This window comes from Podarcis melisellensis (genome assembly GCF_964234715.1).
Source record: "Podarcis melisellensis genome assembly, chromosome: 3".
In the NCBI taxonomy this organism is placed as follows: Eukaryota; Metazoa; Chordata; class Lepidosauria; order Squamata; family Lacertidae; genus Podarcis; species Podarcis melisellensis.
Genome location: NC_138530.1, coordinates 84,836,396 through 84,859,669, shown reverse-complemented (window position 1 = coordinate 84,859,669; position 23,274 = coordinate 84,836,396). Strand labels below are relative to the sequence as shown.

Sequence of the window (23,274 nt, the reverse complement as noted above, 5' to 3'; positions counted from 1 at the left end):
AACTTTTGAGCAGTGCACATTAACCATTCTGCTCATTCATATTAAAACTTAGCTTGCTTTAAACTATAGTTTAATGACACTAGTGAACTGGGTAATTAGGAATTAAAGAAAATAAGAGCACCAATTTCTGTGTAGATGGCTTGCATTCAGGTGTACAATCATCTGATTTCTTTTTCTTGCAGAGCAAGCAGTATGCACTTGACTGCAGAAATTAGGAACTGGAAGACTGCGTATTAGCTTTAATCAAAATGGATTATTTATTACTAGAGGTAAAAAGGAATATATATTTTTTAATATTGTGTCCAGTTCTGTAACATGCCTGTATAACTCCCATTACATCTTTAGTATTACATTATATCAATGAGGAGAGGATATTCCACTTTAAATTTTAAGTTTTCCCTACTGAAGTGGCAGTCCTATTCAGGAGAAATAATGTTCAGTCTAATGTTAGAAATTTAGGGCTGTATCCAGTGCTGCAACTCAACTGGCACAACAGCCTTCTGTGTCCAGTGGAACTTCCTCTCCTTAGTGGATTTTGAGGGCAAATATGGGGAGGGGAGAGGGAAAGAAAGTCCCATGGCACCAGCAGAGCTAATTTGTATGTTACTTGTGGTGAATGAAATGTAGATGATTACAATAGAAACTGATAACATGCACTTGATATGTGGGTTATGCAACAGTATGTTGCAATGTGTGCCCCTTTCCTATCACCCAGCTGTTCCTAATCTTCTTTTCTTGCTAATCATTCTGTGGTAACTGAAGGTGACTGAGCACGTTCACTACTCATTGAGCTTGTTGGGGCAGCTGTACCCTTGAGTTGTTGTTTTTTTAAAAAAAAATATTCTTCATGTATGTTACTTTTTTAAAAAAACAACATACTGCATGTATGGTTGGTTGGTTGGAATTCTTTGACCTAACCTGAATTCCCTAGAGCTTGGATTCAGTGAAGCAAATGTTTTCAAACTTCTCACTGCCATTCCAGAGGAAGAAAGGGAGCCCACAACTCTTTGATGCTCATGCATACCATACTAAACTAGGGGTCAGCAACCTAAGGCCCATGGGCCACAAGTGGCCCACAGGGCTCGTTTAACCGGCCCATGAGCCGCCCCCGATCCGAGCCGCCCACTTGGCGGGTCCCCGTGTGCTGCACGAAACCGGTGTGGTGCAGGGACTCACTTCCGCGGTGCCGGAAATCGCATCTGCACAGATGCCAGAAATTGCGGCTGTGCAGACGCTGGAAATTGCAGGCACGCGCACTCATGCGCATGCACAATCCAGCCCACGGAGGGATCTCCGCTGGAGTGATCCGGCTCAGGCGAGGTAAACCTTGCTGACCCCTGTACTAAACCATAGTTTATTGTTGCTGTTCAAAATGAGCATCTTTTGTTGCTCCATAGTTAAGACACAAAATTAAGGTTTGTGTATTTTTCCACCGATACAAATTGAGGCAGTTTTATTTATCCCTTCATTACCCAAATATGTATAAGGGGTGCTTTGCGGCTCTAAGAGTAATTGAAGAATGAAAATTTGCTTTGCAGCCCAATCCTAAACATATTTTAGTTGGAGGCACTCCCATTGAATTTGATGGGACTTATTTCGTATCAGGTGTGCTTAGGATTTCCACCTTAGGTAAACAAATTTATTTATTTCATTTCCCTTGTATTGTATACAACTAGTTCTGCATTGAAAAGGTACTGTTGGTTTTGAAGGTGGAGGTCAAGCTGGAGCATCTGTTTCTGTTGCTATTGTATGGGGAAGCAGATAAGCAAAACAGAAAGGGTTATGTAACATTTATTCATTAAGCATACGTATGAAGCAGGAAACTTGTTCATAGTTCATTCCAGGGTTAGGTCATGGAGTAATCAGCTGTAAGCACATCTCACACATCTTGTGTTCCATCTCTGCAGTAAATAAGGTGCCGACAACAGTTCTTGGATTTCTGCATCTACACAAAAATGAGTGAAGTACAGGCAATGGTAGAATTCTCCGTGGAGCTCCACAAGTTTTATAACGTGGATTTGTTTCAAAGAGGGTAGGTAACATACAACAAATATTACATGTTCTGATGGTGTTAATTCCTGAGACATTTGTATGGAAGATTAATGAATGCCTGCAAATCCTGAGAAAAGGTGTATGTAGCTCTTGTAACTGGATATTTATATATTTTACTTTAAATCGGGTCTTAGAGACGGTCAGGAATCAAAATCCACTAATCTGTGTAGCATCAATCATGAATAAAATTATAAGACAACTTAAGCTTGGTTTACATGTTCTCTCATATGCATGGATAAAAGTTCTCTATTTTCAGGTGGTGTCGGTGGGAGCATTCAGAACACTGAGCCGGGGCAGTATAAGCCTTTTTGTTTATCTATGGAAAATGGGGTGCTCTAGGGGGTGAAAGCAGCTGTGTATTTTTATGAAAATGATTGGTAGGGTTAGGGTTAGATCCTTGCTCACACGTCTACTTACTCATTTTGTGCTGTGGTCCATTGCCAACTGGAAGATGGAGTGACTGCAATGTAATTATATAGTCAAGAGAACACCCTGATTGTGTTTGTGGTGCTTGGATGGTAATCTTATTTTTATTGGTTGCCAAGTATTGAAGACGTATCCAGTGGGCAGTAGTTTGTATTCAGGTTTGTGTTCAGATGACTGACATGTGCACAGGCCCACCCACCTGTTAATTTAGCCATCTAGGGGTTGGGAGATAAAGATCAGGCATGCCACCCAGAAAAGGTTCCCCAACTACTGTGATGTGCAAATGCAGTCATTGTATGACTTAAATTGAGTCAGAAGTGTTTTGCAGCACAATCCTATGCATTATTCAGAAGTAAGTCTCATTGAGGAAAGTAGGGCTAATTGCTGAGTAAGTGTGCATAGAACTGCATTCTATACCTACTCAGAAATTCAAGTATACGTGTGTAAAAAATTACAGTCTTAACTACTAGATTCCATCCTTTCAGTATTGTAGAATATTGAGTTAAATAAAATGTCCATATTTGATATTTGTAAAATGACAGCATGTTGATATTGAAGGTGGCCACAATTCATTCAGATAAAATTCTGGTTCCATTTTTTATAATGCAGTTGTCCTCTGGAATCAATATATTGTTTGCTACCAAATCTGATTCAGATATTTTTCTTTCTACAACAGTCACCCTTTTGGGGTTATGCCCTGGGTATTGGGCTTTCTTTGGGATCATACTTTCTATTCCTTTTAAAAAAAAAAGAGGACAGAATTAGACATATGTGCAAATCCCCATTTACACATGATCTATTTGTACATGTCCTTGCACACGCAAAGTGCATGGCACCCGGAAATGGAAAGTACCCTACAGAGACCTCCTGGCTTGTGAAAAGAGACCCAGAACATGAAGAGGACATTCTGTTTGGGCTCCGGGGAGGGTCACCTCATGAGCTGGAGGGACAGCGGGGCTTTCTTGAGGTTGCTCAGCCTCCCTATCTATCAGCTGCCACCACCACTTCCTTGGGTGTCAGCTGAGCGTGCCTCGCTGCCCCTTCAGCTTTCGTGGAGACCCTCCCCAGAGCTTGAAGAGGATGTCCTCTTTGGGTTCTGGGATGCATCTCCTCACAAGCCACTCCCCAGTGTGCTTCCCATTTACGCTTGTTTCACCGATGCCTGCAGAGGTCTGGAATGTAACCCCCACATAAATGGGGAGTTGTCTGTATTTATCACATCTTTCTGTCTTGTTGATTTATTTCCTTGAATTAATTGCATACAAACTATGCATGTCATGCTCTGAATATAAAATGTTTGTTAGATGTTTCAGTTCTGAAAAGCACTGACATTTGCCCATCTATTATGAAAGAGCAGAACATGCTATATCTGCCTTGTTTTTGGTATTTGCCAACTGGTGTCCTCAGCTGCCTTGGCAGTTTCTTTGCTGCTTCAGACAGCTGAGAGATATCCTCTGGCTATTCCTGCAAGCCACCATATGGAATGTTGATATAGTAGTACTAAGAGAGCTATCTGGAACTAGTGAGAGCAAATGAAATGCTACCTCTGGAAGGTAGTATAATTTGAGCTGAAAAATTTCCAACTGAGTGCAAATTCAATATTGCGTTGATAAGTTCTGCAAAGTTTTGCATTGCATGCATAGTAATTGAGGGTGGTATAACAAGTAAATTATTTTAATTGAGGGTTGGAAATACAACACATTAATTTACCTAGTAAAGATGATTAGGTTAGGCCAGGGGGTGGCCTACTTACCCAAACTGACAGCAAATATGCAAAATGTGGTTTTAGAGGCAGTTGACTTCAGTATTTCAAAAACAGCAGCTATACCCTTCATTGGGGCATATATTATACAATATTCTGCTTGTTGCTTGGTTAAGTCAGGGGAAACTGATGTGGTATACTCCAGATGTTGTAGGTTACAAGTCGTCAGCCTTTTTTTTCAGGGGGTACTCAAGGGAACGCACTACCAACACCTCTTTTTGTTGTTAAAAAGTGTGGCACATACTGTAACAACAGGCATAGGCAAACTCGGCCCTCCAGATGTTTTGAGACTACCATTCCCACCAACCCTGACCACTGGTCCTGTTAGCTAGGAATGATGGGAGTTGTAGTCCTGAAACACCTGGAGGGCCAAGTTTGCCTATGCCTGCTGTAACAGCTTCACAGTGAGTACCGACACCTATTTTTCTAGAAAGAAAGAAAAAGCACTGCTGGCAGGTGCTGATGGGAGTTGTAGTCCACATGTGGAAGGTGTGACATAGGCTATTCTTGCTGTAAGCCTTCTGCTGAGAACACATGGTCCCCTGTTTTCTTTCAAACCGCCTCTAAACCCTACTTTGTGAATTTAAGTGTTTAGATACTTTATGGGACTATGAAAGGAAGGGCATAGTGTGCCTGATCTGGAAGAACTCATTTCTTCAACAAATCTACCATTTATTGTTTGAAGAAAGGACGCTTCTAATGTCTTACAAGTCTTGAATATTTCCTGTTACAGCATATATATATATATATATATATATATATATATATATATGCAGGTTTTGGTGTCCTCGGGTGTCTTCCCGTGTAAAAGTTGGGGTGTCTAGGCGACGTTTCGACGAGGTCTCACTCGTCATCTTCAGGCTGGTGCTTTCGGCTTCTTGTTACTGGAACAGAGCAGGATCTCAGTGTTTGAGTTCCTATAAATACTGTTGAGGGGGTGTGGTGTATAGCCTCCAATGTTCTGGGCAGAGAGGAAGTTCCCAGGCTAGTGTGCCTTTTCTTCTTTTGTTCCTTAATTACTTGAGGGATATCCTGAGTGATTTCTTGAGTGATATCCTGAGTACCACTTAGGTGGGTCATTAGGTGTGGATTAGTTGCTAAAGTCTTTGTGTCTTGACCTCTTGAACTTTGTGAAGAGTTTTTCTGAGAAGATGGCTGTACTGCACTTAGTTGTGCTCTGGCTTGGCTTCGTGTATAGGGGCGAGCTGTGGTTTTGTGACACAAGCCACAAAACCACAGCTCGCCCCTATACACGAAGCCAAGCCAGAGCACAACTAAGTGCAGTACAGCCATCTTCTCAGAAAAACTCTTCACAAAGTTCAAGAGGTCAAGACACAAAGACTTTAGCAACTAATCCACACCTAATGACCCACCTAAGTGGTACTCAGGATATCACTCAAGAAATCACTCAGGATATCCCTCAAGTAATTAAGGAACAAAAGAAGAAAAGGCACACTAGCCTGGGAACTTCCTCTCTGCCCAGAACATTGGAGGCTATACACCACACCCCCTCAACAGTATTTATAGGAACTCAAACACTGAGATCCTGCTCTGTTCCAGTAACAAGAAGCCGAAAGCACCAGCCTGAAGATGACGAGTGAGACCTCGTCGAAACGTCGCCTAGACACCCCAACTTTTACACGGGAAGACACCCGAGTACACCAAAACCTGCATTCCTGTACCCGTGAAAATCTACGAAAGCATATATATATATATATATATATATATATATATATATATATATATATATATATATATATATATTAAAAAAAGCAGAATGACTTCAGATGTAGGAGGCCTTAAATCCCATCTGTATGATGATTTGAAAAGTGTTCTTCACAGTGGGCCTCAGTTGAACATTAATTGTCCTAATTGCTGATTTTTTATCTTGCTAGGAGGAAACGTAATATCTTTAGCCTGAAATCAAAATACCTGCTATCTTTTGGGCAGAAACCAGGAGGGTCTTTTTTAAACTTTAATTTTGACCGAAGTATTAGGGAGCTGGAATATGTGTGCCTCCAGTGTAGTCTGTATTCATTTAAGTACTTATTATGGGATTAAAGCATCAGTTGATTTAACAATTATTTTAATTAATCAATTATATTGATGTTAAAATCCGCATCCCTATCTAAAGCTGTTCTCTTAAAATATTGAAGCATAGTTTAATATACTTTATGACTTGTAGTTAGGCTATTATTTCAGAGGTCAGGATTTGAATTTTGGAGGTCAGGAATTGAATTTTAACCTGTTGGCATACTTTGCCTGAGTTGACCCTGGTGAGATTAATATATTTGGATTAGCAAGTAAATATTTGTTATTGGAAACTATTTTCTATCATAAAGTAGAATCTTCATTGTGTCTGAAGCCACCTGTTTTTGTATTGCTCATGTAGTAAAATGTGGATTATGTTGATCATGTGAGATTTAAGGTTTTTTCCAGAGCGAGGGATTTGTAGTGAAAGAAAAACTGAAAAATAAATGAAGCATTTTCACAACCTAACTTCAGATGCTCACATGCAAACCCACTTAATTAAGTTGTAATAAGAAAAACATTTGTTTGGCTGCATACTAAAGAACCCATTAAGTAAGCAAAATAGATTGGAAATCTGATCAGTAATATCATTGATCAAATACTTCAGCTTGATTTATTGTAATAAGTAGTAATAAACATTTTATGAAAATTTTGTGGTAATAGCATGGAATAACATCATAGAATAGCATATGTTGTCATATGATAACATATGATATAATATCATAGAATAACATAACATAGCATATACAATAATTGTTCCTCTTTATAATGGAACCAATAAAAACAAAAACAAAAATTAGTTCTCAATAAGATAATGAAGTGTGACAGAAATCAGAAGTCCTTGTGTGCAATCTCAACATAGAGATTTTCAGAAAAAATCCTGGCCCCAAATTGGATCAGTGGCTTCTCTGCACATCTGAGTAGGAATGTAAGCTGTATAAGAAGCCTACTGTAATTAAGAAATGCAAACCTGGCTAGTGGAGTTATGGTAATATGTTTAACTGTTTTTTACTTTGACCTTATGCTTCTCTTTCTCCTCTGGCTAATTGGTATTGAATTATTTTAATTACGATTAACAGTAGTGTATAAAATGCTTTTGTAACTGATTTCATTAAGTGTTTTTTATGGCCCTCTTTGAAGACCACGCTTGATGGGGAAATAGGGTAGAAATATTTAAAATATATACATAGGAGGTTATGTTAAAACAGTATTAGTTTGAAAATAATTTTGTTTACTGTAGCTTTTACCAGATTCGTGTATCAATGAAGATTCCTCCAAGAATTCCACACAAAATTGAAGCAAGTCTGTTACGTGCAACCAGTAAGTAAACATCTTTTCATTACTATTTGAGTGAATAATTAATTACTATTTAATAAAGGAGAACTCCAAAATGATTAAAGATGTGTTAGTTAATTAATCATGTACTTTTTGATTACTTGATTAATTAAGCTTGATAGGTGAAAACACTTGGTTTTAAAGATCTTGGAGAAATGTAATCTAGTTGTGTCCTTCCCATGATGGAAGACTCTTTGTTCCAGCAAACGCTAGGTTAACCGAGGAAGAATACAATTTTTGCTTATTTCACCTTACCTCTGTGGCTCCCATCTGCTCTAGAATATGCTTGGTGGTGGAGAGCTGTCTACGGGATAAAAGATGAATTTGCAGGACCACATCCTCTCCCTTTCCCAAAGGGCTGTCCATCAGATAAGCAAAAATTACCAGTTTGCGTCACGTGAATACTTCTGACAGTGGTTGTGAACTTTAGGGCCATTTGTGCATATATTGTTGCCTGTTGGAGGGCTGCTTAAAATGAGTACTTGGGTCTTGACAAAAAACATTACCCTTTGAGAAATCTTAAGAGCCTTCTTTCTCAAACTGGAAATGCTAACACGGCTGTATTTAACAAAATAATTAAGTGGTTATTGACAATTTAGTGGATCATTTGAAAAGGCAAAAAAAAAGTTGAAGTGTAAAAGTAGTTTTATACTGTGTTCTAGGTTCTCTTAGATTTACTTTTCATTAACCTGCAGCTTATTCATTACTTCCATCACTGCTTTTATACATTGCCTGTAAATTTACACTGGCGCTGGGAACTGGTTTGTAAATGTTACTGTTATCTATTAAAGAAACTATGAATGCCCTTCCTTACTTGCTGTCAAACCAGCTTTCAAGTGTTTGAATGGACAGTCTTTTTAGAATACACTATATGAATGACAAAACTAATTATTACAAATAACCATTTCTTAAAATGAAGCCAAAACATGGTACAGTTGTCATTCTGTATGTATTTGAATCAGGATATTTTGAGCCTTGATTGCCTCTTATCCATATTCTTTAGGTGCTGATCTTGCCTTTCCAGCTTCAGTCCATGACAATGTAGTCTGCAGTAAAACCTTTCAAATTCTTTATAAAAATGAGGAAGTGTCTGTGGATGATGTTATGATCTTCAAAATCAAAATGCTGTTGGATGAAAGAAAGGTAATAGCATATATTTAACTGTTAAAAAATCCTGTGTGCACTAGGAACAACAACAGTAGATGTAGACATACTCCCCAGCATCCCTGGGTGCTACAGCATTGCACACCAATATTGCCCATTCAAGGAAGGCAGCCAGTAAACATGCAGCAGCAGAATAATGCCATGACATTCTCCTGCCCATTACAAACACACTCCTTCAACAAGACACAAGAAAACTCCCAGGAATAGAGGACAGTACAGTCTCCTATAGCCCCATTGAGTTGGAAGCATGTAGAGCTCTTCATTGATTTCAGTTGGTAGTGCATTAACTTAGCACTTTTAGCACATTATGCCATTGTTGAAGGTTGGATTGACCCTGAGTCAGGTCAGAATTCTGACTAACTTCCACTTTCCTTTCAGTATGCCCCCAATATGCCCAGTTCTTCCCTTTATCATGGTTGGTCCACTGCAGATTCTTGTTGCCATTCAAAAGGTTATGACAACATGAATTCCCTATTCCAATGTGGTTTTGCCCTCAACCAATACAAGAAGATTTAGCAGTGATTCCCTCTCTGCCTTGCAGACATGGGAGCATAGCATTAAAATAGGACCATACTATATGATCAGTATCCAGGACAAGATCTAGGATTCTCTTAGTCATCCAGGTGTTTTAAAACTTGATTAGTTTTCACGAATAATAATAATTGCAGTTAACTGCTCTATCTGCTGTTCTTTTGTAAGATCTTTTATTACTATAGTTCAACTTATTATGCCCCACTCTGGAATTGATGAGAAATTAAGGGTGGTATCTTAATACTTTTTAGTAAATTTTAGTGAATTTGGAATGCATGGCACGGTGTGTGTTTGTTTGTTTGTTTACACATACAACTTTATTGCGGTCCATAGACCCAAAATACACAGTACATTTTTATTTATTTACATTGTCGCTGTTGATTTCATTTCATTTTTTGATTATGCCCCTATATTCATGCATGTATATTTGTAGTTACCTTCACACTGATTTGAAGCCACTTTGTGTCCTTCCTAAAAGAGGCTCCCGGGATGCCAGAGAGACATTGCTAAAACACCTCTTGTGTTGGGGCAACTAGCTAAAATGTTTTAAAATATTTTAAATGGTTCTAATTTTGGTTCCTCTCTTCTGTTTTTGTCGGGATGATGTTGGTCAAATGTTTAGTTAGGGTTGGTGGTTATTTTAATTTGGTTATAGCAGTAAACCGTTTATTATTGCTATTGTTGTTATTGGTTTCTATTGATTTATTGGATTGTTTGTTGCTCGTATAGGATATTTGGTTTTTTAATGTTTGATGCTTTGTTGTGTTTTTATATATGTTGTAAGCCACCCAGAGTGGCTGGGGAAACCCAGCAAGATGGGTAGGATATAATATTTTTTTTAAAAAAGTTAATGTCTGGATAGGATTGTATAGTAAAACTATAGTTTGTATTAATAACAATAATATATAATTCTTCTTCTGAAATGCCTGTCTAGATTGAAGAGTCTCTGAATGAAATGAATTTCCTGCTCTCTTTAGATCTACACTTTACAGATACAGATTATTCGTAAGTTTAAAACTAAACATTCATATTCTTGCTATTCCTACTTTTAGAGAAATGGTTTTTGCTCAAAGTTCTTTGTGCATCAAGGAATTATTTGTTTCAGTGTTGGTGGAAACTGAACCACATTTTCATGTAGCGTTCCCCCTAATGTTAAAGTAATGGGAAACTGGGATTGTGAAGTCCATGGATGTACTGAAATTCCTGCAAGCAAAACAGCCCTTGAATTAGGCATGCACTTTCTATAAATTATTGAAGTTGTGGGTGGGTGGGGGACTAATTCTTTGAGAGGTTTTCCAGAGATAGATGCCTCTACTTTATTTATTATATATTATATTTTGTTTCCATCTTAACAGATTTTTCCATCAGATATTTATATTAAAAATGATAGTCAAATTTGTGCAGTTACACATATGTAGATTATGTTGACTTCATTGTGATTTAATCATGGGTAGTTATGTGCAAAATCCTCTGTATACAAAAATATTGAGATGCATAAGGGAGACTTCAGTTATTTCACTGGACAGAGCACCACTATTTCATTGCAGGTCCTGCATATATATAAAAAAAGAGTTAGATCTTGATGGATTTGTTTTATAGTAACTATGGTACAGGAGATTTGAAGCATTGATTTGCATTATTGTAGTATTAAATTACTTTCAAAATGTTGGTTATGATTATACTCTTTTTCTTTTAGGCCAGATGACCTGAGCACATTGCAGCTAATTAGCAGCAGAACACTAAAGTTGCACTTTACCTTAAACCGAGGCCTTCATCACTATGTCAATGTTATGTTTGATTACTTTCACCTTTCTGTCATCTCTGTTATAGTCCATGCCTCTTTAGTAGCACTTCACCAACCATTAATAAGGTAATTTAATACTGATTTTATACTTGTTTAAATTAATCATTTAATAAAATGAAATAATTAATTGCTTGTTGGTTTGGTCATTAAAGTGATAGTAATTTAGTTGGAGTGGTAATTATTTGAAATATGTATTATACATACCAGTGACTAGTTCAATGTAAACCCTGAGTATTATAAATATCAGTTCAATTTAATTGAAATTTCTGATTCAGTTTTTTGTTGGAATAGAAAGGAGATGGGAAGCCCAGGAGCTACTGAATGATAAACCGCACAATCATAACTGCTAGAAAAACCTCTGCCCTAGTTTTAATCAAGTAATGAAGTGATGCAGTTCATGATTATTTTAATGGAATTTAGATTGGCTTGTTTACTTTGGTGGCCTAGGCTATGATAATCTTGCTTTTAGTGCTTTTAGTACAGGAATTGTGCAGTGTTCTGGTTTATCTCTTTCTCTGGGAAATTCTGTTAGGGGCAAGGTCCTTAGCCACCTTTCTGCCAGTCTGTTGGGTGATGTTGGATTGAAAGGAGACATCTCTTTGCCCAGCCATACTTGCCTCCCACCAAACCTGAGAGTAGGTGGAAATGCCACTAGTGGGATCTTTACTGGTAGCAGCATGTAAAAAGCCCCAGAACTGGATGAACTGGCCTCTGCCTCTCTTTCCTTCCCTCCCTTCTCTGATGCCCTCTCACGTTTCTGCCTCCCAAAGGCTCCCAAAGGTTTGTTGCAGCAGCCCTGGCTACAAGCTCCCCAGGCGAATGGTATCTCTGGGCTCGCCAGGAGTTGCTTCCCAGGCCCCTGTGCGGCAGTGTGAGGAAGAACCTCTCTTTGGGGACGGGGGGGCGGAGCTGCAGCTGCCCAGAGGACTCCCAAGGAGAGGGGAGAAGAGAGGAGACTGAGGGAACACTCCACAAGGGAGGCTTCAAAAAGGGGCGAGGGACTGCCAGCTCTGCAGGGAAGGGGTGACATAACTGGGCTCTTGAGCCCCACAGCGGTGCCACAGAAAGAATGTGGTTGGTTAAGGTAGCCATGGACCCAAAAAGGTTGAAAACCTCTGCTCTAGGGGGTTAATGTGGAGTGGGGGGTTGGCAAGCAGAGTAAGCAAGGGCATAACCTCTAGTTTAAAACATACATGCTAAAACATGCTTCATGTTTAGCATAAGAAAATACCAGCAGTGAAAGAGGCAAAATGAAAATTACTGTAAACACCTTAGCTCAGCCTTCAGCAACCTGACACCCTCTCCAGATGTTTTGGACTATCAACTCTTTATCAGTCTCATCCAGTACAGCACTGGCTGTGGCTGATGCGCGTTGTCCAAAATGATTGGAGAGTGACAGCTCAGAGAAGGCTGCTTTAACTCTTCACAAAGGATTTCCCCCTGCCCTTTTAGAATACAGTTTGTGTGTTTCCTTTTGTAACACAGCCATTTGTGCCACAGATTAGTAGGAGAAAGGCATGGTGGATTGCTGGAAGAAGAATCTTCTTATCCAGAATTGGAATCTAGAAGGATTAGCTGTTGGCTATGGTTAGTGGCAAATGGAGAAGATGAGTTGCCTTTCCTGGATGGTGTTAGTGCTTTTGCTGTCTATTGCCATTTCTATTCTTGGCAAAGGTCTGTCAATCTGTTGAGGTTCTTCTGTTATGGTGGCAATAATGTCTTCCTCTGATTTTATGGCTTCTTTGGAAGTAGTCCTAACTCAGTTAAAATGTTCTGCTTGCTAAAGGTGGTGGAAGGGAAACAAATAATAGTGATGGTATTCTTCCCTGATCATTCTTCACATATACAGTGCACTTCTCTTACACTGAATGTGTTGATCGAGCATCGCATGAAAGGTCTTGCAGTAGAAGGAGTGTGGATTTGGAGTCTACCAAAGTCGCAATCCCACACAGGCAACAAAATGTGTGACTACTCCTGGGTTAGACTAGTAATGTATGAGTGTAATGGACAAACAGGGAGATGGTGCAGAGACGTTGATTGGGCTGTATTTGCTGCTACAGCTTGCACATTCTCACTGCACAACTTTCCCTTCAGATCCTAAGCTGGGGGTAAAAGTTTCTTTCACTGACTGTGTGGGAACCTAATGTCCATAGCTGTGCTTCCTTATTGCTACTCTAGCCCATTATGTTAATTTAACTTAGCATATATGGTATAATTGGAGTGCACTGTTGTACCCTTACTGCAGTTCTGGTTATCTTCCAATTGTCTTAAAATTGCTTAAGTTCTTGTTTTTGTCTTAACAAAATGCAACCAGAAATGGTTGGAACTGTTTGATCTATAAGCAAAAGGAAGGATAAGTGATACTTTATTTCTCTGCAAGTCCTGGATGGCACCATACGAGATTCTTTATGCACAGTGCTTTATTTAGAAGTTGTAAATTTTAGATAGTACATGTAAATAAGACTCTGCATCTTCTCACATGTGATGCATTTTTTAACTAAATCTAAAATTAGACATATATATTTGAGTGTGATTTTTTTTCTTAAATGTCTTCCAACAGCCCCTTTCCCCACAGCTAATGGCTGCTTACCAGGCTCTGGAAAGGTTTCACAAGAGCTCTAGGAAGACGCTGTCTTGCTTACTGGGCTTTGGAAAGAAAGTGTGAGGGTTCTGGGAGCATCCCAGGACCTTCCCAGAGCCCAATAAACAAGGAAAACCAGCTGGATGCACGGGTTATGGGGAAATAAATAAATGGAGAGTAGAGAACAATGGGTTTCCCCCACTATTTATTTATTCCTGCCCCCATAAACAGTTACACTCATGTATGTAAAGTGAGCATAAGTTGCAGACCCACTGCTTATATACACATACACCCCTTACCATATTAAAAACTGCTTTAGAAAGCCACATTAATTTCAAAAATGGTTTACCTTGTGGTATGGGTGCTGCTGTAACCCCAAGTGATCATCGGTAACCGATATCACTTACATAGGTTTTTAGATTCCAGCCAGTGTTTTCCGTTCGTTCACCTGCGAAATTATACTTGCAAACTTTCTACATTTCTTATCAGAATCCGCCTTCTAGATTCTAGGAGGTACACTGGCATGTACCTCCAGTTGCAGCAGACACCTAAAAGAATATGTTGGGTTTTAGCTTAAAATGATGCTGTGTATTCTTCGCCCGTGTGTCTCTAATTTGCATTTCTGTTCTGAATTTTATTTTCTCCTCCGTCCCTCTCACACATTTCTTTTTCTTTCTTTCTCCCCCCCTTTTTTTTTAGCTTTCCTCGTCCTGTCAAAAATACTTGGCTAAACAGAAATGCACCCGCACAGAACAGGGATTCTGTGATTCCTTCTCTTGAAAGTGTTGTTTTTGGCAGCAATTACACCAAACAATTATCAGCTGATGTAAGATTGTAATTGTTGTTTTTATTTATTTTTTTAATTGCTGAAAGAAATGATAAATATTTAACAACATTATTTTTAACACACAAAGCGTTTGTATCTCAGTGCAGTTGCACAAAATGTGTTAGTCAAGAATTGGGCATTTTAGAACATTTCTTGAAGTGTTGACTACTTTTCAGTGATACTGCATAATAGAGACGGTTTTACAGTGCCACAGTATTGTTTTCTTAAATACACTGAGGTTTTTCCTTTAAATATTTACTCAAAAGTCCTATTGAAAAAGTAGTATGGTACAGGATTGCAGCCTTCAGTCCTGAATGTCCTGTATGTGCATGGAAATGTCATTAGTTTTCTTATTCTTGGTCCAATAACAGTTCCTCATAGCTGTTGCTCTGTAGGTGAAAATGCCCCAATCTTAGGAAAGCTTCTTGTAGACAGGCATGGAGGGCTACCACCAGAAGTGGGAGCTAAATGCTATGTTTAGACACACCTTTTTGTGACCTGTCCTTAATCTTTAAATGTAATTTTGCTGTAACTGTTAGTGCTGAATTGATAACTTTACAAATCTATTTTTAGGGCTGCAGTTTTATAATAGCAGAGACTTTCTTGAATCATGCTTACAATCTCCACCGTACACTTTGTGCCAGTTTGCTGATTGCATTCAAAGGATTACATAGCTATTTCACCACTTTATCAAAAGAGCTGCCTTCCTGTCTGAAACTAGACGCAGGTATGTGAAATAAATACTTTATTTGCTTCTATATGTATCAGCAAGCACTTTTTATAGTACAGTGGTGCCCCGCAAGACGAAATTAATTCGTTCCGCAATTTTTGTCGTCTAGCGAATTTTTCGTCTTGCGAAGCACGAAATCCCATAGGAATGCATTGAAAATCAATTAATGCGTTCCTATGGTCAAAAAAGGTCTAAACAAAGCCAAATTTGGTACAACAACAGTTTATTAACTGCTCTTTAAAGTCACACATACTGTAAAGAGCAGTTCAAAAACTGAAGGGAAAATAAATTAACTTTATAAACAAGACATGTCTTTGTTTTTAGACGTCGCGAGACGTTTTCGTCTTGCGAAGCAAGCCCATAGGGGAAATTCGTCTTGCGAGGCAAATCGAAAACGGAAAAACCTTTCGTCTAGCGAGTTTTTTGTCTTGCGAGGCATTCGTCTTGCGAGGTACCACTGTACTAGATGTCTGCAGCATATCTGGTATTAGTTCAGCAGATAGAATAAACATGAACTCTGTTTTCTGCCCTCAGATTTAATATATTGCACAGGTTGTCTTTTATTTTGTTCTTCTTGACTTAAGATTTGCCCTGTTTCTTTTACCTTTAAGAACAAATTACCTAAAGTGCAATGTGCTATAATAAAAGGTTAAAACAGTTGTGTTGAATGGTAGATCTATAGCTGTACTTAGTGTTCTGGTTTGCACATAACACTAAGCCGTGGTTTGTCTGAACATCTGAAATTTGCCCTGCAGACTATTGTTTCTTGTTGGTTTGCAAACTGTGGTTTGTTTTACCTATGGTTTGGAGTGATGTAAAAATGCAGCAGCCTTTCTTAACCATGGTTTATTTTGATATTCCACTCTAGATGCTTGTCAGGCTGCAGAAGCACAAGGCAAAAGCAGCTGAAAAACAAACTTACGTTTTGGAGAATCAATTCATTGTTTGTTGCCTTATCTCTTGAAATGGGTCATGACTTTCTGAAAAAAATCATGATTAAAACAAGCCATGGCTTAGCGTTATGTGTAAACACAACCATTATCTATAATTAATATTAGCTATGCTCACTTATAAAGCACTGTGCTGTCGATGCTGGTTTGAGACCACAAGGGTGAATCTTTAGTTAAGAATTACAAGACAAAAAAGAAAAAAACATGCTGGCTGTTCTGTACATATTTATCAAAAATTATGAGTGGGGGAAGTTAAGGCTTTAATACAAACTAAAAGTGGAATTCAACATTGGGCTATGATGGATGTTCTGTCTGTGCAAGCGTTGCAGCTTGCCAGATGGAAGAATGCCCCCTCTCTTCCCACCACATGCTGTTCTGAGGGTTCTCCCAAGTCCCCCACCCTAACCACTGTTGGTGGATTCAGGAGGAAGAGAGGGGTGTAAGCCCTGTTGAGCAAGTGGAAGTCCTTACTCAGGGCTCTGCCAAAGATTCATAAATTTAAAAAGAACTATGTGGTTTTTTGATACATTGGTTTAAGTCTAAATACTCCCCACTACAGTATTTATTGTACAGTAGACCAGTGTTTTTCAAGCTATCTGATATGGTGGACTGGCATCTCCCCCCCCCCCTTCCTCCTGCAAGTGTCAGGGGCTGGTACCATATTTGGTACCTGATGCATCCCACTCAACCAAGGCTGTGATGGAGTTAGTGGGACCAATGGCCAAACAGGTCTGTGGACCCGCATTTTGGGTAGCACTGGAATAGATACGACATATGAGAAACCCAATTTATTTTTGCAGTTTCTTAACACAATAGCTTGTACAACTATCATTTTGAAAATGGGTTTTGAGAGGACTTGAAGTAAGCCAAGAAGAACGTTGCTCCAAAGTTAACAGCTAAACTTTGACCATAAAACATTATTGTATTGCACAAGAATTCCTTCCCCTTTCTCTGCTTTTAGCCACCGCCTACCCTTACCAAACAAGACAAATAGGCTCCACTTTAAACTTGGAGAGGATGAAAAAGTGTCTTGTGGTTCAGTTTGAAAAAAGAGAAACCCATAGGTGTGCTTATAATATTACTTACCTGCAGAGAAGTGATGGCTTTATATTGGGTTCTCCTGGTTCTTCAACAGCTCAAAATAATTGTTGCTATATCTCACACACACATCCAGTATGAGCTCAGATACCTTTGGCTTTAATTAAAATAATCAAAAGTTTAGTCATTCTTTATCAATACGCTGAAACCTACAAAGTTATGTTGCATATTATAGTCCATGGGAGTTTAATTCCATCATCAAAAGGACATAGAGATGCTTCTAAGCCCTTATCACTTGATCGAACATACAGCTTCACCCAAGGATTTGATTAAAATAATAATGCAAAATTTAAAAAGACTTTGACTCGAGGGGTGACAAAAGAAATTACAAGATTTTATTGGTTATTACATTCCCCACTATTCTTTTAATACACCGTCCCTGTTTACACCTGTGCAAACTATGCAGACTGGCCTAATTTCAGTCCAGCTGCTCTAGCGCTGCTGCACATCTCAAAATGTAGTGTTTAGTATGCAAACCAGGATGTTACTTTCTGTGGGGTAATGACCCCTGTTATTCATGTGCTACCATATTGGTCTCTTGCCTGCTGCATAGTAAGCCAGGTTTCTGCACCTCTTGCACAATAGTGGTTTACATGCCCTGATTGTGCTTGTGAATTTTGTCTATATTAGAATTTAGTCTATATTAGACTAAAAAGTGTGTTTCACCAACAGCAGATATACAAAAAACTATTCAAACAATGCTTCTCTGTAAGAATTTAATCAAGCCCACATGTTGCATTAGGAAATTACTCAACTGTTTTGAAAAAGGGAACTTCAAAGTAGAAAGGGAGTAGCTTTCAATGTATGCTTCTATTGCTGACAGTTTCTGTTTTTAAAATTCTATTTGTGAATTTTTGTTATTGAATATTTTAATTTGGCCTATGTATTTTACAAAAGTGTTTAATGCCTTAGTTACATGTGCTAATACTACTAATATGATTCTAAGCTAATATGTTTTTAAAACTATGAAATTGCATCCAGTAATGTTGCATCTGTGTAAGTCTGAATGAAGTCATTGGGGCATACTCACATGCAACTGCACAGCTTTGTAGTCACTAAAAATAATCTTATGAATGACTTTTGCAAGATGATCTAACTATTGCATTTATTAGTTATAAGCTATATAGAATCTTCTCTTGGAAAAAATAGCTTTCAAAATAATGAGATTCAAATGGGATTCTTGGGGAAAATAATCCTGAAATTCTGAAATCCTATTTAAATTTCAGGAAAAACCCTTGCTTTTCTTTTCTTTTGACTTGCCTTATATTCTCTGTCTTTCCTTTTGCCTTCCATTTACTTATTTGATGTACATTTTTATTTCAAAATTGACTTTTAAAATAATTTTTAAATAAAATATGCCTCACACATAACAGAAATTGTTAGCATTTGGGCAATCATGATTTAACAAACGAAAACCCAAACAGGTGATAAGAATCCAATAAATTCATAATGTACATCATCCAGAACTCCTTATCTAGAACTTTCCTAAAGTCTCTTCTTTAATTTTTCTTATCTAATTGCACTAATTACTAGGTGAGTGATAAAACTTTCTTACTAACTTTAAGGATAATAATAATAAAACACAGATGGAAAAAGGAGTGTAGTAACTAGTCATGTGTACAATCCTTATAACTAGCCAAGCCCAGCATGCAGGTCCTTTATGAACGCCTCCTCAGAAGAAAATATCTACGAATCCAGGGAGACGCCTATATAGGTATGTTGTTTTATTAAGCGGCTTAACCAATTAGGATTTGTTATAATAAAACATCATAGCTTTTTGTTTGTAAATAATTCCTTATAATTCATGTTTAAACAGGATCAATGAACCTAAAGATGCCATCCACACCTTGTGTAAAAGGGCTCTTAACTTTAATCAAATTAAGGTTGTGTACAGTTCTATCTGGCCTTTGAAGTGCTGATGAAATGAGCTCATTTCACTGGTAGTTCAGTTTGCCTCTTGTTAATAAACCAAAAATGATTGCATAGTGTGATATATTCAGTTGTGTAGTAACATAATAGCATAGATTTAAGTTCTAAGAGCTAATATTTAATACCTGGTTTCTGTTTTGGAAGAAAAATATATTGGGCCTCATATTCTCGCTCCCCCTATCTCTTAGGTAGCCTTTGATGAAAGCTTGTATTTTGCTACTATCTTTATAATTGAACATCATCATGCCTATAAACGCCTTAATTAGCAAGAAGATGTGGTAGCTGCTGTTGATTAGTTAAATCACAAAAAGAAACATATTTTTAGAATTATTTATAGTGGTTTTACAATCTGTGAATATAGTTGTATTTTAGAGTAATATCTCTCTTCATATGAGTAGAGGCAGGCCCATGTAGGGCAGGGGTAGCCAGGCTTTGGAGGGCTAAACTGGCCAGGGAACCCCACCAGGAACTGACTGCTTTTTTAGTTTATAACTTTATTCTAACAGGACTCCTGCCCCAGGCCTAAGACAAGCTCTGCAGGGGCCTGAGCACAGGGATTGTCATGGGGTCTAACAGAATAGTCTGTAAGTGTTGGCCTTTAGCCAGAATGAGAGCCTAGTGTGTGTTCCTCTCTCTCAATCTAGCAGTGGTCAGGTGTTTAAATGAGTTCAGACATTTAAAGACCTGAATGAGCAAATGGAAAGCAAACTACCTGAGCAATGGAAAGCAAACAGAGCAACCTTTCTGGGTAGTGGATGATGCAATGTGTGAACATAATTTACAAGGACAAAGGATGGCTGTATTGGACCTTAGTGGCAAGCTCAACTCATGCAAACCCAGTTGGTGCCCATGGTGTCTTCTTTGTTTAAATAATAATAATCAAAAGATTCTGCACAAAGGAACTACCACCAGATGAATTCTATAGCTATGTGATTAGGTAATTGATTTTTTTTTTATGATGGGAACTGATCTACCCCAGGAGTATCATGTCTTTATTGCATATTTTTTGAAGAATATTTTTTTTAGCTGGAGGGTGAAATCACTTGCCCATATACTTTGATGTAAAGGTATGTCAGGTATAAACATGGAGTGGCACTAATTGTTTTCTTAATTAACTGAATTTGTATGGCTGTATGTTGAACTGTAAACTACAGAATTCTTTCATGGGTTATATGTACATGGAATGATATTTTAGAAAATAATACGATTTATTACAAAATCTATACAAATATTTAAAAGCCATGTGTTGTTTTTAAATGAATCAATGCCATGTTAGTAGCATACAGAAGGACCACATTCTTCATGAATAGTGTTGTGGGGCTTGGATGGCAGTGTTGGGTAGGACCAAAGGCAAAATCTGGTGGAACAGCAGATATAGCTCTTAACTTTGTTCGGAAGGCTAAATTTCTGCCAAGCAAAAGTCAGAGATACCTACATACATACGCACACAAACACACACTTCTATCCTCCATGCAGGCAAGCAAGAGGCATTGACATTGTTCAAGTCAGGCAAAAGCAGTTGAGAATGGCATGGTGCAGCACTGGTGAGGAGTGTGACTTACAGAAAGTTCCAAGGGCCAAACAGAGAGATTTGGCCCCCAGACCTGAGATTCCCCGCTTCTGGCCTAAAGGAATGTGTGTGCGCACATAGAAGGGAGTGTACCTGTGGAAGACATAACATCCTTCATGAAAAACCACACATTTGTTTAAGAATATTTAAATTCTGTCCTCCTAGTTGAAAACCACCCATAAAGGGTGGGGGGACTTTAAAATGCTAAGGAGACTTTGATATGAAATGCTGGTTAGTGTTCCAGAAGAAAAATGGTGCAATTGGGTTGGATCTTAAGGTTTCATTTTGACTGAAGAAGTTTTCCAGTGGAGGGTGGGAGCTTTGGATCCATCCCACTGGGCAGATGCAAGCTCCTAGTTATGCCTAAGTTGCTCCTTGTATAATAATTATTATTATTTATTAAATTTGTATATCGCCCTAGTCCCACATGTCTCAGGCTAGAAGAACTACCGTATTTTTCGCACCATAGGACGCACCGGACAATAGGACGCACCTTGTTTTAGAGGGGGGAGAACAAGGGAAAAAAATTCTTCCGCTCTCTGACCAGTGCCCCTTCAGCAAAGCGGCAGGAAGCGCTGCGCAGAGAGTGGGAGAATTTCCCCCCTCTTGTTTTCCCGCTCTAAAACAAGGTGCCATTTAAGGTGCGTTCAGGTGGCTACCTTGGAAGCCTGGAGAGCTAGAGGGGTCAGTGCGCACCGACCCCTCTCGCTCTCCTGGCTTCAGGTTCCTTTCGACCTGCTCTTTGGGGCTGGCGGGGGGAAGCCCACCACCAGCCCCAAAGACCAGGTCTGGGAGCAGCGGAAAGGCACAGCGGAGAGGCTGCTGCCATAGTCACGCGTCACTTCTCCAGCTGGGAGAGGGTCGCGGGGCTATGGCTTCTTTATCCCCGTCCGCGCTCTCCCGGCTGGAGAGGTGACGCACGGCTATTGAGGCTCCTGCCATAGCCGCGCGTCACCTCTCCAGCCGGGAGAGGGTCGCGAGGGGCTGCTTTAGTCCCACGCGCGCTCTCCCGGCAGGAGAGGTGATGCGCGGCTATGGAGGCTGCTGCCATAGCCGCGCGTCACCTCTCCAGCCAGGAGAGGGTCGCGAGGGGCTGCTTTAGCTCCGCGCGCGCTCTCCGGGCTGGAGAGGTGACGCGCGGTTATGGAGGCTCCTGCCATAGCCGCGCGTCGCCTCTCCAGCCGGGAGAGGGTCGCGGGGGGCTGCTTTAGCTCCGCGCGCGCTCTCCCGGCTGGAGAGGTGACGCGCGGCTATGGAGGCTCCTGCCAGAGCCGCGCGTCACCTCTCCAGCCGGGAGAGGGTCGCGAGGGGCTGCTTTAGCTCCGTGCGCGCTCTCCTGGCTGGAGAGGTGACGCGCGGCTATGGAGGCTCCTGCCATAGCCGCGCGTCACCTCTCCAGCCGGGAGAGGGTCGCGAGGGGCTGCTTTAGCTCCGCGTGCGCTCTCCCGGCTGGAGAGGTGACGCGCGGCTATGGAGGCTCCTGCCAGAGCCGCGCGTCGCCTCTCCAGCCGGGAGAGGGTCGCGAGGGGCTGTTTTAGCGCCGCGCGCGCTCTCCCGGCTGGAGAGGTGACGGCGCGGTTATGGAGGCTCCTGCCAGAGCCGTGCGTCGCCTCTCCAGCCGAGAGAGGGTCGCGGGGGGCTGCTTTAGCTCCGCACGCGCTCTCCCGGCTGGAGAGGTGACGCGCGGTTATGGAGGCTCCTGCCAGAGCCACGCGTCACCTCTCCAGCTGGGAGAGGGTCGCGAGGGGCTGCTTTAGCTCCGCGCGCGCTCTCCGGGCTGGAGAGCTGACGCGCGGCTATGGAGGCTCCTGCCATAGCCGCGCGTCGCCTCTCCAGCCGGGAGAGGGTCGCGGGGGGCTGCTTTAGCTCCGCGCGCGCTCTCCCGGCTGGAGAGGTGACGCGCGGCTATGGAGGCTCCTGCCAGAGCCGCGCGTCGCCTCTCCAGCCGGGAGAGGGTCGCGAGGGGCTGTTTTAGCTCCGCGCGCGCTCTCCGGGCTGGAGAGGTGACGCGCGGTTATGGAGGCTCCTGCCAGAGCCACGCGTCACCTCTCCAGCCGGGAGAGGGTCGCGAGGGGCTGCTTTAGCTCCGCGCGCGCTCTCCCGGCTGGAGAGGTGACGCGCGGCTATGGAGGCTCCTGCCAGAGCCGCGCGTCACCTCTCCAGCCGGGAGAGGGTCGCGAGGGGCTGCTTTAGCTCCGTGCGCGCTCTCCTGGCTGGAGAGGTGACGCGCGGCTATGGAGGCTCCTGCCATAGCCGCGCGTCACCTCTCCAGCCGGGAGAGGGTCGCGAGGGGCTGCTTTAGCTCCGCGTGCGCTCTCCCGGCTGGAGAGGTGACGCGCGGCTATGGAGGCTCCTGCCAGAGCCGCGCGTCGCCTCTCCAGCCGGGAGAGGGTCGCGAGGGGCTGTTTTAGCGCCGCGCGCGCTCTCCCGGCTGGAGAGGTGACGGCGCGGTTATGGAGGCTCCTGCCAGAGCCGTGCGTCGCCT

At 41.0% G+C, this 23,274-nt stretch overlaps 1 protein-coding gene across 3 annotated transcripts in view; it reads left to right on the top strand.

The window, feature by feature from the left end:
- FAM135A (family with sequence similarity 135 member A) overlaps positions 1-23,274 on the top strand; it is a 55,377-nt gene that overhangs the window by 8,136 nt on the left and 23,967 nt on the right. For 2 of the 3 annotated variants that reach the window (XM_081905949.1, XM_081905948.1), the window contains exons 2-10: positions 183-269; positions 1,908-2,032; positions 7,512-7,591; positions 8,610-8,749; positions 10,236-10,306; positions 10,998-11,171; positions 14,386-14,512; positions 15,086-15,239; positions 18,927-19,004. In XM_081905949.1, coding sequence (XP_081762075.1) covers positions 1,956-2,032; positions 7,512-7,591; positions 8,610-8,749; positions 10,236-10,306; positions 10,998-11,171; positions 14,386-14,512; positions 15,086-15,239; positions 18,927-19,004 — 901 coding nt within the window. In that variant the 5' untranslated portion in view covers positions 183-269; positions 1,908-1,955. The remainder of the gene's footprint in view (positions 1-182; positions 270-1,907; positions 2,033-7,511; positions 7,592-8,609; positions 8,750-10,235; positions 10,307-10,997; positions 11,172-14,385; positions 14,513-15,085; positions 15,240-18,926; positions 19,005-23,274) is intronic. The other variant, XM_081905950.1, reaches the window with a different exon arrangement.